The 13465-nt window shown below is 42.0% G+C and overlaps 2 protein-coding genes across 10 annotated transcripts in view; one reads left to right on the forward strand and one right to left on the reverse strand.

Moving 5' to 3' along the window:
- bma (SCY1-like protein bma) overlaps positions 1-12668 on the forward strand; it is a 136405-nt gene extending 123737 nt beyond the window's left edge. Inside the window, exons 17-18 of one of the 2 annotated variants that reach the window (XM_086980291.1) lie at positions 12084-12356; positions 12612-12668. The gene's annotated coding sequence lies outside the window, so the exon portion shown is untranslated. Of the gene's footprint in view, positions 1-12083 lie in introns of both variants that reach the window. The other variant, XM_022794239.2, reaches the window with a different exon arrangement.
- On the reverse strand, positions 1884-13367 carry LOC111245632 (uncharacterized). 8 transcript variants are annotated; one of them, XR_015321212.1, is made up of 3 exons: positions 7694-8259; positions 4164-4222; positions 1884-3851 (listed from the first exon to the last, which is right to left on the reverse strand). XR_015321212.1 is itself a non-coding variant. In XM_086980298.1 (3 exons), exons 1-3 carry the CDS (start codon positions 7736-7738, stop codon positions 1951-1953), a joined length of 216 nt encoding a protein of 71 aa, XP_086836424.1. In that variant the 5' UTR covers positions 7739-8259; the 3' UTR covers positions 1884-1950. The 8 variants fall into 8 exon arrangements, 2 of the variants coding, with proteins under 2 accessions (XP_086836424.1, XP_086836423.1); XR_015321208.1 differs by having other exon boundaries at positions 1884-2062; positions 2827-4222; XR_015321209.1 differs by having other exon boundaries at positions 1884-2062; positions 3309-4222; positions 7694-8257.
- Positions 13368-13465: the final 98 nt, after the last annotated feature.

A 13465-nucleotide genomic window follows, 5' to 3' on the forward strand; every position in this document is an offset into this window, starting at 1 on the left:
GTGTTACGGTTCCCGCTAGCTATTACCTAGCTGCTGCACATGTTTGTGTCCTATGCATCTGTAAGTGGGTTCGTTGCGGTGCTGTGTTCCCACAAAGGAAGAGTTTGGCCTCGCCTGCCTACTGCCTCGCGATCTGTCCCGTTTCGTTCCAGGGCGGGCTTACGGGCAGCTGGATGGGCTGCTACCGTCGACGGTTCAAGTATCTTTTCTAGGGACGGAAGCGAAAACCTAACGAAGTCCGTTTTTTCCTGACTGTTAGAAGGTTTCGGCCAAGCAGCTAGTCAACGAACCGCCTTCACCGGCTTTTAGTCAATGGGTAGCCTCAGTATAGTAGATTACACCATAGTAGTGGCTTATTGGTACTTAGATAGCTAGCAAAAATTGGCAGGCTGGCAAGAGGCAACTGACAGGACAGGACGCAAATGTGTTGCCGACTGGCGGAAACTGGGCTGTGCTAGTACAAAGTCTCTAGCTAGCAGCTCAACGAAGGGTACTTGCGACGACGACGTTGCGGCATGTTACCTACAATCTACCGACACAGAAAGAGGGGGCAGGATGGATGCAACGAACGACGAAAAAGGAAAGAATGATAGAACAGTTAAAGAGACGCTTTTGTGGGGACAACGCCTGGAGACATAGTGGCACAGGTGATAGGGCAAATTTTGCCGGAGCTTCAGTATAATAGTAAGCTCTGACGAACGAAAGAGAGGAACGCCAGGAACAGAGGCAGTTCAGCATGAAAGGTGCAGTGTAGGAACAGGGTGGCGGCAGCGTAAAAAATATGCCTATTTCTGTAGCAGCGAACAAGGATTAGAGCCGAAAATATGTAGACCAAACGTCGCCGAGTCAGAACTAGCTGCGTGGCGCACGATGGCTTCTGTCAGATGCACGATAGGTGAACGAAGCGACTATGCGAAGGCCAGCAGCGGGTGAGTAACAAAGATGGCAGGAATAGCGGCAGAGAGAGTAAAACCCACAGTACTATGGCTGAAGTAGTCGCAACAATAAGAAAGAAAGTGCATAAGGAAATGAGAAGACTCCAGCATGTTCATGCATTATACAAGATTACCATCCGCAATGTATATAGCGTTGCGCCAAAAATATTCACTAGGTGAATCTTTGGAAAGTCACATTCTAAAAATAAACTGGGTCAGAATAGGGAAAATGAGGCACGTCGTGGGGATCCTAAGTGAGAAAGGGCAGAACAGTGATAAATCATGAAGGTTTCGAGGAGGAGAAATATATGCGAGGCCGAAGCGACGTGGGTTGAAACTCGTACGTAGCTAGAAGCACAGGCCAGTTCACGGAAAAATCTGTAGCATCGAGAGATGGACGGTTTGGATAAAACGACACATCTGCCGTATGAATCGGCGAGCAGGATGCATATGTCGACAATGGTGAAATGCTACTTCATGGCCAATGATGGGACTATCGTCAATCTGCATCTAATCTCTTTGAAATATTATCGTCATATCCGCAGTTGAGTACAGAGAGGAAACTAGTGCCGATTACATGAAGAACACATACGTAAAGAAAGTTACAGTTACGCCAGTTTGTTGACTTCGTCTTACACTTCAGTGTAACATCGGTGGAAGGGTCAGTGGTTTCGTTACATAATATGTTTAGATAATTTGTAACAATATATTTAGATGAGATATTTAGCTAAAAACAAGTGTAGAAATTATAATCGACAGATATCGCAAAGGACTTTCGAAAACTTGAAGGGTTTTGCTAATGTTTCATCACCGTGGCTCCCATGATGTACGCGTAAGTATGGCAAAATTTTTCAGTTTTGTCACAACGTTATTTTCCTTCGAATAACCTAATAATAAATACACACTAGACACTATCGACCACTGATCACAACAAGCAATGCAAATAAATACATATTGAAAAGAAATATTTTATTGTAAAAGATAAATAACTAAAAAATAACAGATAGCTCAGAAATCAGAGTGGCAGCTGTTGCCCGCTGTATGAAACTACACAATGGCGTAGTTGAGGTACTGAAGCTCCGTAAATAAGCTCCGTAAACTCCGTAAATAAATACGTATAGAAGACCCTGAAAACAAACAATTCGATAAGAATATCATTGAATGGCTATTCAGACTAACGAACAATCTAGAATAATGAAGCATCGAACCAGAGAGGCCGAGAACATGTACCATTGACCAAAACAATTGATTGATTCTTGTCTCGCTACCGCCTGCCAATATCAAATTATTTATCTATGTTATCTCTATTTGAAATAGTCATATTGAAAACAGAATTATATATATATATATATGATGTCGAAATATTCGAGCAGCATAATTACTAGTACAGAGCGATAAATAAACGAAAGTAACGCCACAATTTTTTAGCAAGGCGTGACACAGCCAAACTGGCCGATCTTTGTGAAGGCTCTTCGAAATTAGTTAATAGGCGAATTGTGGATCGTGGGGCTGGGTCCCTTCTAAGGACTTCTAAGGTGCGAACACCTTACCATTGAATAGTGCATAAATAATCATCATGGTTTTCCAATTTTTACTTAGAATTACCATTTTTTTACGTTCGATAATGATAACGAGGAGATGATTCTTGAGAAACAAGCTCATCTAAATGTGTTTTATATATAAAAAGTTTTAATAGTAAACAAATTAATGAGGAGGGTAATCGTAGCGTTGAATCGGAAAATGTGTCCTTTTGAATCTGCTCCTGAGCTGTCAGACAATGACGCTGACAATCACGAGGAATTAGGTCTGTTCAATTTGTTCAAAGCAGAGCTTAGCAGCTTGCCTATCATTACTCGTCCAGGAGAATATGGGAGCAGAATTTAAAATTTACTTTATTAAAGATGCCCGCTCCGTTATCGATCTTCGTGTTTCAAGTAATTGATTTGGCATGTTATGACAATCTGCTATTGCCGATGGGGACCAAGAGCGTTTTCTCCAAGCCACAATTTCGGTGCGCGTCACGTATTGTCTTAAATGTGGGGGTCATTTTTCCTGTACATTAGCCGTGAACCAAACGATGGAATTATTTAGCACCTGACAGCACAAAAGGTAAGCATTAGCGTGTGTAATGCAGACTGAAACGCAGGCCAATATAGTCATCTCGGCTCTGAGATTTTTGTTGTGAAGTTGTCATTTGGTCCAGTGACTCGTGAGGATGTGACTTATCCCTAATACAATTTTCATCTTGTTCTTGCATTACGAGGACTTGTTTCGTCTGTATTCAGGTGCCTTCACACTTTCTCATTTATACTTTTTCCGCGTACTTTTTCTACCAACTTGTACATTCTTGCTTCGCTTTTTTCCGTCGTTTACCTCCTCTCGTCTAGGGTATCCGTTGAGAAGCACCGATGTCGCCGTTGCCCTTACAGGCAAAGCCGGCTGACGCTATCAACAAAGTTTCCCAGTCAAGGGTCACTACTGAGGTCTGTTTTTTGTGCATTGCCCCGTCCCTTTTCCGGCTGTTTGTAGAACTACTGCAGCAATACTAACAGCAGAAGCGATGACGCTGGCAGTCGCCAGCTTCTATGCATAAGTAGGTAAGGCTAACAAGTGCGACGAAGACGTCGCCACGTTGCTCGGGGCCTAACTAAAGGAAACGGACCGCAGTAGTTAGCAGCCGCGGCCAGCGTTACTAAAAGGTAGTTTGTATTCTAAACATTATCAACCGGGAAACACACAGCCCAAGCGTAAGTAAGTAAGTAAGGCAAAAGTACGAACAGTGTGAGAGACCGAGGTATGCTGAAGTGGGAGAGCGGGGAAGGTTAGACGCTACAGGCTTAAGTGGACCGTACCAAAATCGGTCAGCGACTGGTCAACGGACAAACAAATCAGGAACCTAGAGTAACCAGGATGTAACTGGAATTTGATAGAAAAAGAACGGTTACTTTGATTAGAAGAGAGTTAGTAGAGGCAACTAGATTGAATCGTCGTCCTATGCTACGACTAGTATTGGCACCATGCAGTTGACCCCCCCCGGCTTGATAGTATACATTAGCCGCAGCCTCGCCTTCGCAGCTACTTAGTAGGTACTCCATTCCGCTCTCTAATCTTCGAAGGAACAGAGCCTACGAGATGACGGTTTTGGCTGATGCCGAACGCTTGTTACGGGACCACCGGCCGGGGGTGCAGGAGCGTGTTTGGAATAGGACGATCCAAGAGGCCCAGTACCTAGTCCAGCATTGCAACGCTAAGGTCGTCTTTGTATCCCGCTTATCGCTGCTGTACGGCTGGAAGAAAGAAGAAAAACGAATTGACACAATTTAGTGGAGAATGTGTCACGCGAAAGCTGTGTATCGGCTATGTTGGTTTGTAAGCACGTACACTAAAATGCGCAAGGAAGTAACATAAGGATGCATTAGAATAGAAAAGGTGACGCGTTCTTGATGGTAATTCAATTGAGGTTAAAGCAAATATTGTTCGTTACATAGCCAGACTATCATCCCTTTTGCATAGCGACATTTATTTAGCGTTTTATAAGGCCTGCCGTGTTTTTTTTAATGCCCGCAATCTCTGCAACACGCATCCTATAAACAAAAAAAGAAGTGGTAACTGCAGATCAGATTAAAAACACTCGTTATAATTAGCACCAGTTTAGTATTAGTTGCACAGCTCTAGTTTCGTGTAGTATCCAGAACCAATTGCAGACATTTTGAACTATTGCCAGTCATGCCTTTAACTAGATTTTCGAGAGTAAGCTGTGACCGCCGCTGTCTGGATCCGCTGACACTGAACGCGCCAATATTTTCCAATATACGGTCGTAATAGTTAGCGCTTATCGGTATAAGTACATAGTTAGTTACATTTGACCTCTCTGCAAAAGACGCGAGCGACTTATTAAGTATTTCGACAATACAAGCCAGCCACTAAAATTCTCTTTGCGTTTCGCCATCGTTACTATTAAATGGTTGATTTTATAAAAATGTAATTTTCTTGGCCTGAGGAAAAGATGTGCTTCGCTTGTTGCTCCGTAGGTGCTGATGCTAGCAGAAGTCTCTGAATGAAGAGAAGAAATTGTCCCAATTAGATTGAACGTGTATTTCAACAGAACGGAAGTGTCCCGCCGATAGTTTAGATTGAACAATGAAATTAATTAACTTTACGATAGCTGGGGTCACTCGCAAGTTACTTGATTCATTGTAAGTAATAATGAAAGCGCTGTGCATATTGATGCTAGGATAAGCACATTATCTGCTATTGTCTGTAAGTGTGATTTTTCATGAGGTAAATTGAAGCAGGAATTCAGGCTGCGTATTCATGAAGTATACGAACTAATCTTAGGCTACACGCCTTCTTAACGGGTGCTGATCAATGCGGACGACACACGCGTAGTTTTTTGGTGCGACAGCTTAATAGGACAGAAGATTTTACCATTGGCTTTTCCATTATCAAAAGACAATTAGCTTATATACCGTTCAAGAGAAAACAACAAGTCCAGACTATAATTTATTTCTTTTTGCTTCCTCTTCCTTCTTCCAATATCTATCCACTCTCATTGCAACATTTGATTAAGTCGTAGGTGTTTATTGGGGTAGATAGTAGCATGTATACCTCATTACCCAATACAACGAGGATAAACCTCATGCAGATTATAGGTAATGTGGTTTATTGCTCGAGAGCCTGTTGATCTAGTCAGTATTGTAAACTTCATACCAGTTCTACTTCGTAGAAATCATCGAATTAATCATTTTCATGGTAAATATATATAGCATTGCATGAAATAAAATTATAACTAATGCCTTGCGCATTCGATAAACTCGGCGTTCCTTCTTATTCACTGATATGTGCGCTATATAATTAGACGTTTTCATCCCGCTGCGCGACCCCCTTTATATGGGTAAAGGCGTTAATAAATTTAATACTGAGACAATACACCGGGATTATTCCAAGCACGTGTTATTTCCTAAAATTCAAAATGAATCCTTTCAATATCCGAGCCCACTTTCTACAGGGAACCGCCTTTTATCACACAGATGGCGCCTTCGGCCACACCCTGTCCTGTTAAATAACAACGGTTAAACATCCTCTGGGACCCATCCTCATTGATGCTGGGCATTTGAGCATTAGACGCGTATCATTAGTACGGTATAAGTACTACATATGCATCAAAACGTGTAAAGAAATAAGCCGGCAGTAGCTCAAGCCGTCGTTAGGGTAAAGTAAGCACAAGACCAATTTGGACTTTATACCTACTGAAAGTAGTTTTTTTTTTTTATTGAGGTTGCTAATATAATTATAGAGAAGAAGCTTCCTGGCTAATTGAGTTAATATAAGAATAATTATACCATAATTAACCGAGAATTTGGCTGGGCCTGTACTAAGGTTGACCAGCAAAGGTTATTTCGCCAGAAACCTACGGGTACCTTTCGGGGTCTGCATAAAAGAGTATCTAATTCATAAAAGTAAAAAAGTATAAACGGCCAGCGCCGACAACTGGCGTACTCATATGGCATGCGTGCAATCGAAGCATGCATAAAAACAATGCCCAATACCTTTCCCCATTCGGCTCAACTTGGCATATTGACAAAGCATAATAAAAACAACCTTAAATATTTCTCTCTCTCTCTCCCCCTCGCTCCCTCCTTCTCTCTCGCCTAATATATATATATATATAAATATAAAATTCTTAAGTTACTTGGATGCAAGTATCTATCGGCGCTAAATTTATGGGTGAACAACCCTACAGCCATTCAGTATTAGATTTATATTTCACCGCTTTTCTCTCTCAATTACGTTTTACTAACTACCTCACAGCCCTTTACGAGTCGCTATTTGCTAACACATTTCAACGGATGCATTGCTTGGGTTTGAAAATGTAAAAATACATTTGGCCAAAATCCCATTTACATTACTCGAGCGGATTTATCGGGTTGTGCCCAAAGCAGCCAAGAAGGCAGAATCCGAAACTGCGATATTTCGGCAATACATTCTGAGCAAGTTGAACATTGCATACTATCTTCGATAGTACTTACAAGTGGAAAAAAGTTTTCTTCTTTAAATGATAGTATTTAGATACGCTTTTCAGCCGAGGAAAATATACCTGAGTAATGCATTTCAATCGTCTGTGCCTGAACCTGCCCTAAATGAGACTGAACGTTATTAAAAATGAATAACACAATATTGTTTCTAACTAAGAACACTGTAAGGTTTGTCCAGTTGATATGCTTTATCAGAAATTACTCACAAATAAAACACTGCCCGGCGCCTGAGCACAGAGACAGCTTAATTAATATTTGAAGCTGGCAATGTTCAACGAAATTGTTTAATAGGTCTTGAATGTAGTACGCAATTTTTGAGATTGAAGTACGTTTTAGGTTTTCAAGGCTAGCCTGTACAATTCGCAGCATTTGCTAACGCGAGACTGTTATACATGCCAGTTGTGTGCGGTCTTCTAGAGTTCTTCAGCCTTCTATTTTACGCGCTTGAACATGACCCGCCTTACGACCAATTGATCCGTAAGAGTGACTCTGCTAACCCACTGTTGATCATAAGATAGGTCAGAAAAAAGCTATTTAAGTTACCTAATATCTAAACAAAACGACGACATCAAAACTTTACAGTGGTTGCACGAAATATATACACATACATGCACTTATCTTGCTTCTGCATCTTCCAATAACGACGACAAATATGTTATGAAGCTCGAAAATAAATACGTAAACAGTTGATAAACATTTTGATATACTCTATTCTGTGCTTACCGGTAAGTACATCAAGGCAGTGCATACGATCACTACCAGAAGCATGCTCTGTCCTCTACGAGCGTGCTTGTTCCATAGGAAACCCACGCTTGATGCAATCAGTGATTAAAGTCGTATCCAGGGTCGCAGATTTCGCACGAATGTACGCGCCACGCACAGCATGTAAACGGCGGCGACCGTCACCGTTTTTTATATGTGCGTTTGTGCCGCTACGGCCACTCCTCTTAAGCGAACGTGTGTAATGGGAGCGAGGAATGTTACTGCTTCTATTGTTCCGCTCGCACTAGCGTTTGTTTTGTCTCTATTTAACCCAATCCATTTTGGTTTTGCTCTGTTCGGAGGTGGCTTGCAGCTCTGTGCCATCCATCGTCACATTCTGTCTTCCTCTTTACCTTGGCGTAATAATAAGGGACGGAAACAGGCAGCCGCAGCAAACGTCTGGCAGCTAGGTGCTACCCGAAACCAGCTGCTACCGTTGCACGACTACCGCTACGAACACTCCGGTTGCCTTCGTGCTGGCTGCTTCTAGCGCCTCTACAATGCTGACAAGGGACAGTGACGCCGCTGCGTCCTCGTCACCGTCATTGTCGCTGTCCCATATACCGCGGTGGTCATTAGCCTTAATTCGACACCCTCCAAGATGTGGGTGAGTGGTGGTGCTTGCTCACGAATACGAAGGGGATACCAAGGGAGCGATACATAGCAGACGACGGAGATAAGGCCCTGGGAAAGAGGGTAGTCGCAGGGTTGTCGTTCCAGGTAAACCTAGCCGAAGCGGCTATCGCGACGGTGGTTGGAGATGCTAGCGAAAAAAGAAACTCTCGCATGTTAGGACAACGCAAGTCCTTTCCTTTTATCTGCATAGTTGCTACTTGTCGGTCTTATCCTCACTCGTCCTCATTCAACAACGCCTGTCTAGCCGACTCAATCATCAGCCGACCCAACCCCATCTATGGCTTGCGGCACGTTTCCTTTATGGACTGTCGTACCCAAAAGTCTGAAAATCCCGGCACGCGTTCCTCTGTTGAGACTTATAGGGGCCTTGCGAACTAAGCGAGATGGAACCATTAGACTGCGTTTGTTTCCGTCGCGTCCTGAAGGATTCCCCGGTGCTGGTGCAACCCCACGGGCGATGACAAAAGCGAAAGACAATGTGAAGGGGTGACGAGGTGAAGCGGTGTGGCAAAGGCTTAGCCTGTTTTTAGCCTCGTAGTGTTCCCACGTCTATTCGTGATGGGACACTGGGGATTTTCTCTGCGTTTGGCAGAAGATGCTTATGCGATGGCTGCGGGCCAGTGAACGGCGACTGTAGGAACAACACTGATTCTCACATGATAATATAAATTTTTTTGAGCAGTGACGCTAACGGTGACACGAGGGTTAAACGCTACCCAATACGTCTGACAAAGTGAAGCCATTTAATTCGTTTCAATTCAGCGGAATAACACGTATTAAACGGAGGAGAGATTTTTGAAGAGCATAGGGAATGAAGACTAACAAAAGCTGTCGAGTAGCCTTCAAAGAAAGTGAAAAAATAAATTTATGAACACATATAAAATGTCTGGAGCGAGAATCTCAAGTTTATAAGAATCAGTATAGCTTTCGGTGTTTGCCGTTAAAAGGCTCCTTTAAGTAGACGACAGTAGGGGAATAATGTATGTAAGTAACTTTCCTATTTATTTTCATGTGTTTTGAATTAAAGTTGAGTCTTTAACAGTGGTTTCTGCTACACATTGCGGATGGATATAGTATTCATTTCAGGCTAGTCAGACGTGGCTGAAGTTAGGTTCGCGGTTGCTGAATTGCATTCTCTAAGCGAGATTTTTACAAATAGGGGGGAAAGGTTGGATTATGCGAAATTTACAAATACATTGCTTTTAACAGCTAGCAACGTCCTATTACGGCAATCTGGGCCTACTCTAGCCTCTCGGCACACGTATTACGTACGTCTAATAGATATATTATTGACCTTTTTAGATCTAATCGCAGTTCGATTCCTGATATCTTTAACTGGCTACTAAGGTAACATAGATGATATATACATGATAGCATTATTAGATTTAAATATATATATACAGTTGTTAGAAGGCAGCAGGTCATTCGGAAGCCTAGAACGTGAATGAGTGAATGGCCGATTTGCCCGCCAGGATTAATTTGCTCCGCGAAATATACAGCACAAAATCTCCCTTCCCACATGTCTGCACTTACGACTCAACTCGTTTAGAGCTTGAAACGGACGACCAGTACGACGTTGTCGTATTCAAAATAATAAGTGGCGGTTATGCGCTCAACTATGCATCCAAATGCACGTTTGTTCCTTCATTTGTTGGAGAAATAAATACTTTTTTGTGAAACGTGACAAAAAGCCAGGTACGACAATGTTCAGGACTTGAAGACAAGCACCGGGTACAGACTTACAAGAGGAGGCGGTCTTGCCTTGTGCGCAAAGAAGGAGCACAGGATTGCATGTAATATTGATCGTCGCCAGAGCTGAGCGGGTAACGCATCTGCCTGCTAACCTTAGATACACGCTGTGGTCTGGATTCGGATCCGGGCATAGATGTACCTCGTTTCGTGCTGAGAACCAGTCATTCGGTGGACTGCCTAACCGCGACGCCGGATGTAATACTCGAAAAATAGGGGTATTATTATAGACCCCACGGAACAAGCAAAAGCGCGTCTATCCTTCTTGGGAGCTCCTCGTTCACCAAAATCAATTACCGGCGGCGATCTACAAATCAGGGGATCAATCTATGCATGATTTTATTAATGTCCCCGAGAAGACGTTTAGAGCACATACCACTGGGAGCGGGAATGATATGTCATTGTTAGAGACTTCATTCGACTTTGGCAGCTGCATACAATCCTGAAAACATCGGAAAATTTGAATTTGGCGCGGTCTCTGTTGAGAATCAAGCCATTAGACAGTAGACTTTTTTCTCTCGATAACCGATTGCTATCGGATGTGTTTACTGTTGAAAATTCCTTCCAAAATGTTCGCTGCCGGGATTCGTAAGTTTGCCTCATGACATTGGACCGTTTTTTTTCGCAGAACTGGAGAATAAGCTCCGTTTGTCCTTCTTTATATAGTGGTGTAGATCTCTCGTGGAAAGTAATTCCAACAGAGTTCCAGTTGTTAAACATCAGGTATAACCATTACATTATTCGTTCTCAAGTCACGTAATCCCGTTCTGGTGACCACAATCGTTCGCCTAGATCGTATAATTTAACGCCTCTAAACATTTGTTTCTAGCTTTTTATAAATCAGTTATTTACGTGAATAACCCACCGACCACTCAAGTCTTGAAAGGGATTGCATGTTTCACTACGGCTACAACTACACTAAATCGTAACTGAAATTTCATCAAATAAACGCAGATATATAAGAAAAATCGAAAATAACACTTATCTAATGTGTCGTTTCAGGTTCCCATTTATCCACTTTATAATTAAGTCAAAATAGATATTAAAAAAAAAATTATATTTGGAATTCAAATGTTTTCCTTCGGTTACCCTATATATACGCAACGCAGCAGCTATGGCATACAAAAGTGCCCGTATAATCGCCATTTACAAATGCGTTTTCATTACTGAAACTGGGCCAATATGGGATGCGACATACGCAGTTTTATAAGCCACGGCACAAACAAGGTTAGCACTTAATAAAACACTTGGTTTCGCTGTTTGTTGATTCTAATAATGGATCGAAGCAAACGTGATCCTGATGCACAGAAGCTTCCATTATCCTATTCGTAGAACTGGGTGACATAAGGCCTAACATGCAATCAGAGCAGGCTCAAAATTTGCTTGATAATGTTTGCCAGTGACACGATCTTATCGGCGCGACGACAGGCAATCTCTACCCTATCGGCTTACGGTAGAAGCAAACGAAATCGTGAAAACTAAATTCTGCTCCTTAATGCAAGCTACACTTTGTAGACGTTTCCGCCTTGTCGACGTTGTTGTGGCTCTTAATTGACCACACGACCCACAGTCAACTCCTCACGCAGTTCAGCTTTCTTAAACTACTTATTTAATACGTTATATTTAATATTGTTTTATAATGTTCTAATATATATAATATTTAATAATAATAATAATATTTAATAAGTTCAGTGATGCATTTTGCATTCAAGAACTAATTTAGGAATTAACACAGCCGAACCGGGTCACTTGGTCCTGCCTCGTGCCCATTATCGTACAGCTGCCGCATGTCATTTATGGCAATGCAGAGTCCTAAAAAGGGTTACTTTTTTCGAATATTTAAACGTTCAACTAGAAGGAATGAAATAGAACCAGCGACTACGAATTGGGTCAGCCTGTTTGAATACATCTTGAATTTGTTCAAGCTTGCTGAAACGATACCTAATCCTATTTATGGTCCTAAAAGTTTCGGTTTCAGGTTTTCATTACTCGAGTGCAACGCACGCCGTATGGTAGAACGCAAGAGCTTAGCCACCGATCGTGTTAAGGGACAGAAGGCTTAAAGAGGCTTCCAAGTCGTGTCAAAACGGCCCACCCTCTTATAACGCCTTTCGAAGCTGACACAACTAACCTAGTCTACTTGCTACTTCGTTCATTAGTTGGATGCCCGATGCCCCAAATATATTGGCTTCACTCTGTCAAACGCCAACTGCGATAACCCGTCCGTCTTAACGTACAGGTAATCGACTTACTAACTCAGCAGCATTTCCATATTGCAAGACGTCCCACGTCTGTCTTTAAAATTGAGCTTGGCATTGTTATCGCCTAGTTTACACTTTAGCGTTTCAAAACTTCTCGTTCCGTGCTTAGAGAAATTATTTGAATTATATTAGCTAGTTGATATGTATATGAATGAATAGCCATTTTCTATAGTCAAATAGATATAATTATGTAATTTGTTATTATTATACTAACCAATAAATTTTTATTGCAGTAGTACCAACCTATAAGCAAGTGATCGAAATAAATTTCACTATTTCCCGAACTATGATATTGGGGCGTAAAGGATTTAATACTACATTTTTATGATAGGTAAACATTCTTGCGTTCTGTTTACTCTATTCCCTTAGACAAATAGGTACGTACGCAAGCGAAGATCAAATTGAAGCTACGTTTGGAATTGACCCTAAAATTCCTCAACGTGCCACGAGGTCACTGTACATACAACAAACTGACATCAAACATGCAGAATTCAAATAGAGCTAAAAGCGCTACACAACGAAGCAAAGATGTGGCAGTCTAGATCATTTACTTTTGCATGGATTTACGGTAAGAAGCTATGATAATAGTAGTCGACCGTAGCAGGAACTTTTCACTTAATGCATATAAAACACGACCGGATTCCGGCCGCAAGCCATTCTGCGCGCAAGTGCATCAGTAAGTTTGTTACCAATAGGCAAAAAAGGCCCCCTAGTTTATATACACAACTATCCCATTATTATACCCTAATCCTAGACAGTTCCCCAAAGCAGTGCTGCAATTCTCGATGTCTTCCCCCTCGTTTTTTCTCGTTATCATGCCTACATTGCTTTTATTAAGTAGTTTGACTTACTGGCGAAGAGAACTTACGACCGCCTAAAGCATATATCCACCACCATCCAGACAAAAGTCTAACAAAAAATTTAAACACACAGTCATCGTTAGCAGCCGTAGCGAAATAGTAAAACTGTTCCTGAGCGGTATTGGCAACGGTTCCTGCAGCGATTTACGACGAAGACCGCTCTATCTATGCGATACGAACACGTACGTGGCCGCCATTATTTCCATGGGCGATAGATGGCTCGTGCG

This window comes from Varroa destructor, unplaced genomic scaffold (assembly GCF_002443255.2).
Source record: "Varroa destructor unplaced genomic scaffold, Vdes_3.0 BEIS01000002.1, whole genome shotgun sequence".
In the NCBI taxonomy this organism is placed as follows: domain Eukaryota; kingdom Metazoa; phylum Arthropoda; class Arachnida; order Mesostigmata; family Varroidae; genus Varroa; species Varroa destructor.

Excerpts from the sequence above, each read along its gene's own strand:
- LOC111245632 (XM_086980297.1), bottom strand. The coding sequence starts at position 7,738 with ATGCTTCTGGTAGTGATCGTATGCACTGCCTTGATGTACTTACCG. Across the intron at positions 4,223-7,693 it reads CTGCCTTGATGTACTTACCG|CCGTACAGCAGCGATAAGCG; the intron begins GTAAGCACAGAA and ends TCTTTCTTCCAG. Across the intron at positions 2,063-4,064 it reads TCAGCCAAAACCGTCATCTC|GGTCTTCTATACGTATTTAT; the intron begins GTAGGCTCTGTT and ends GTTTGTTTTCAG.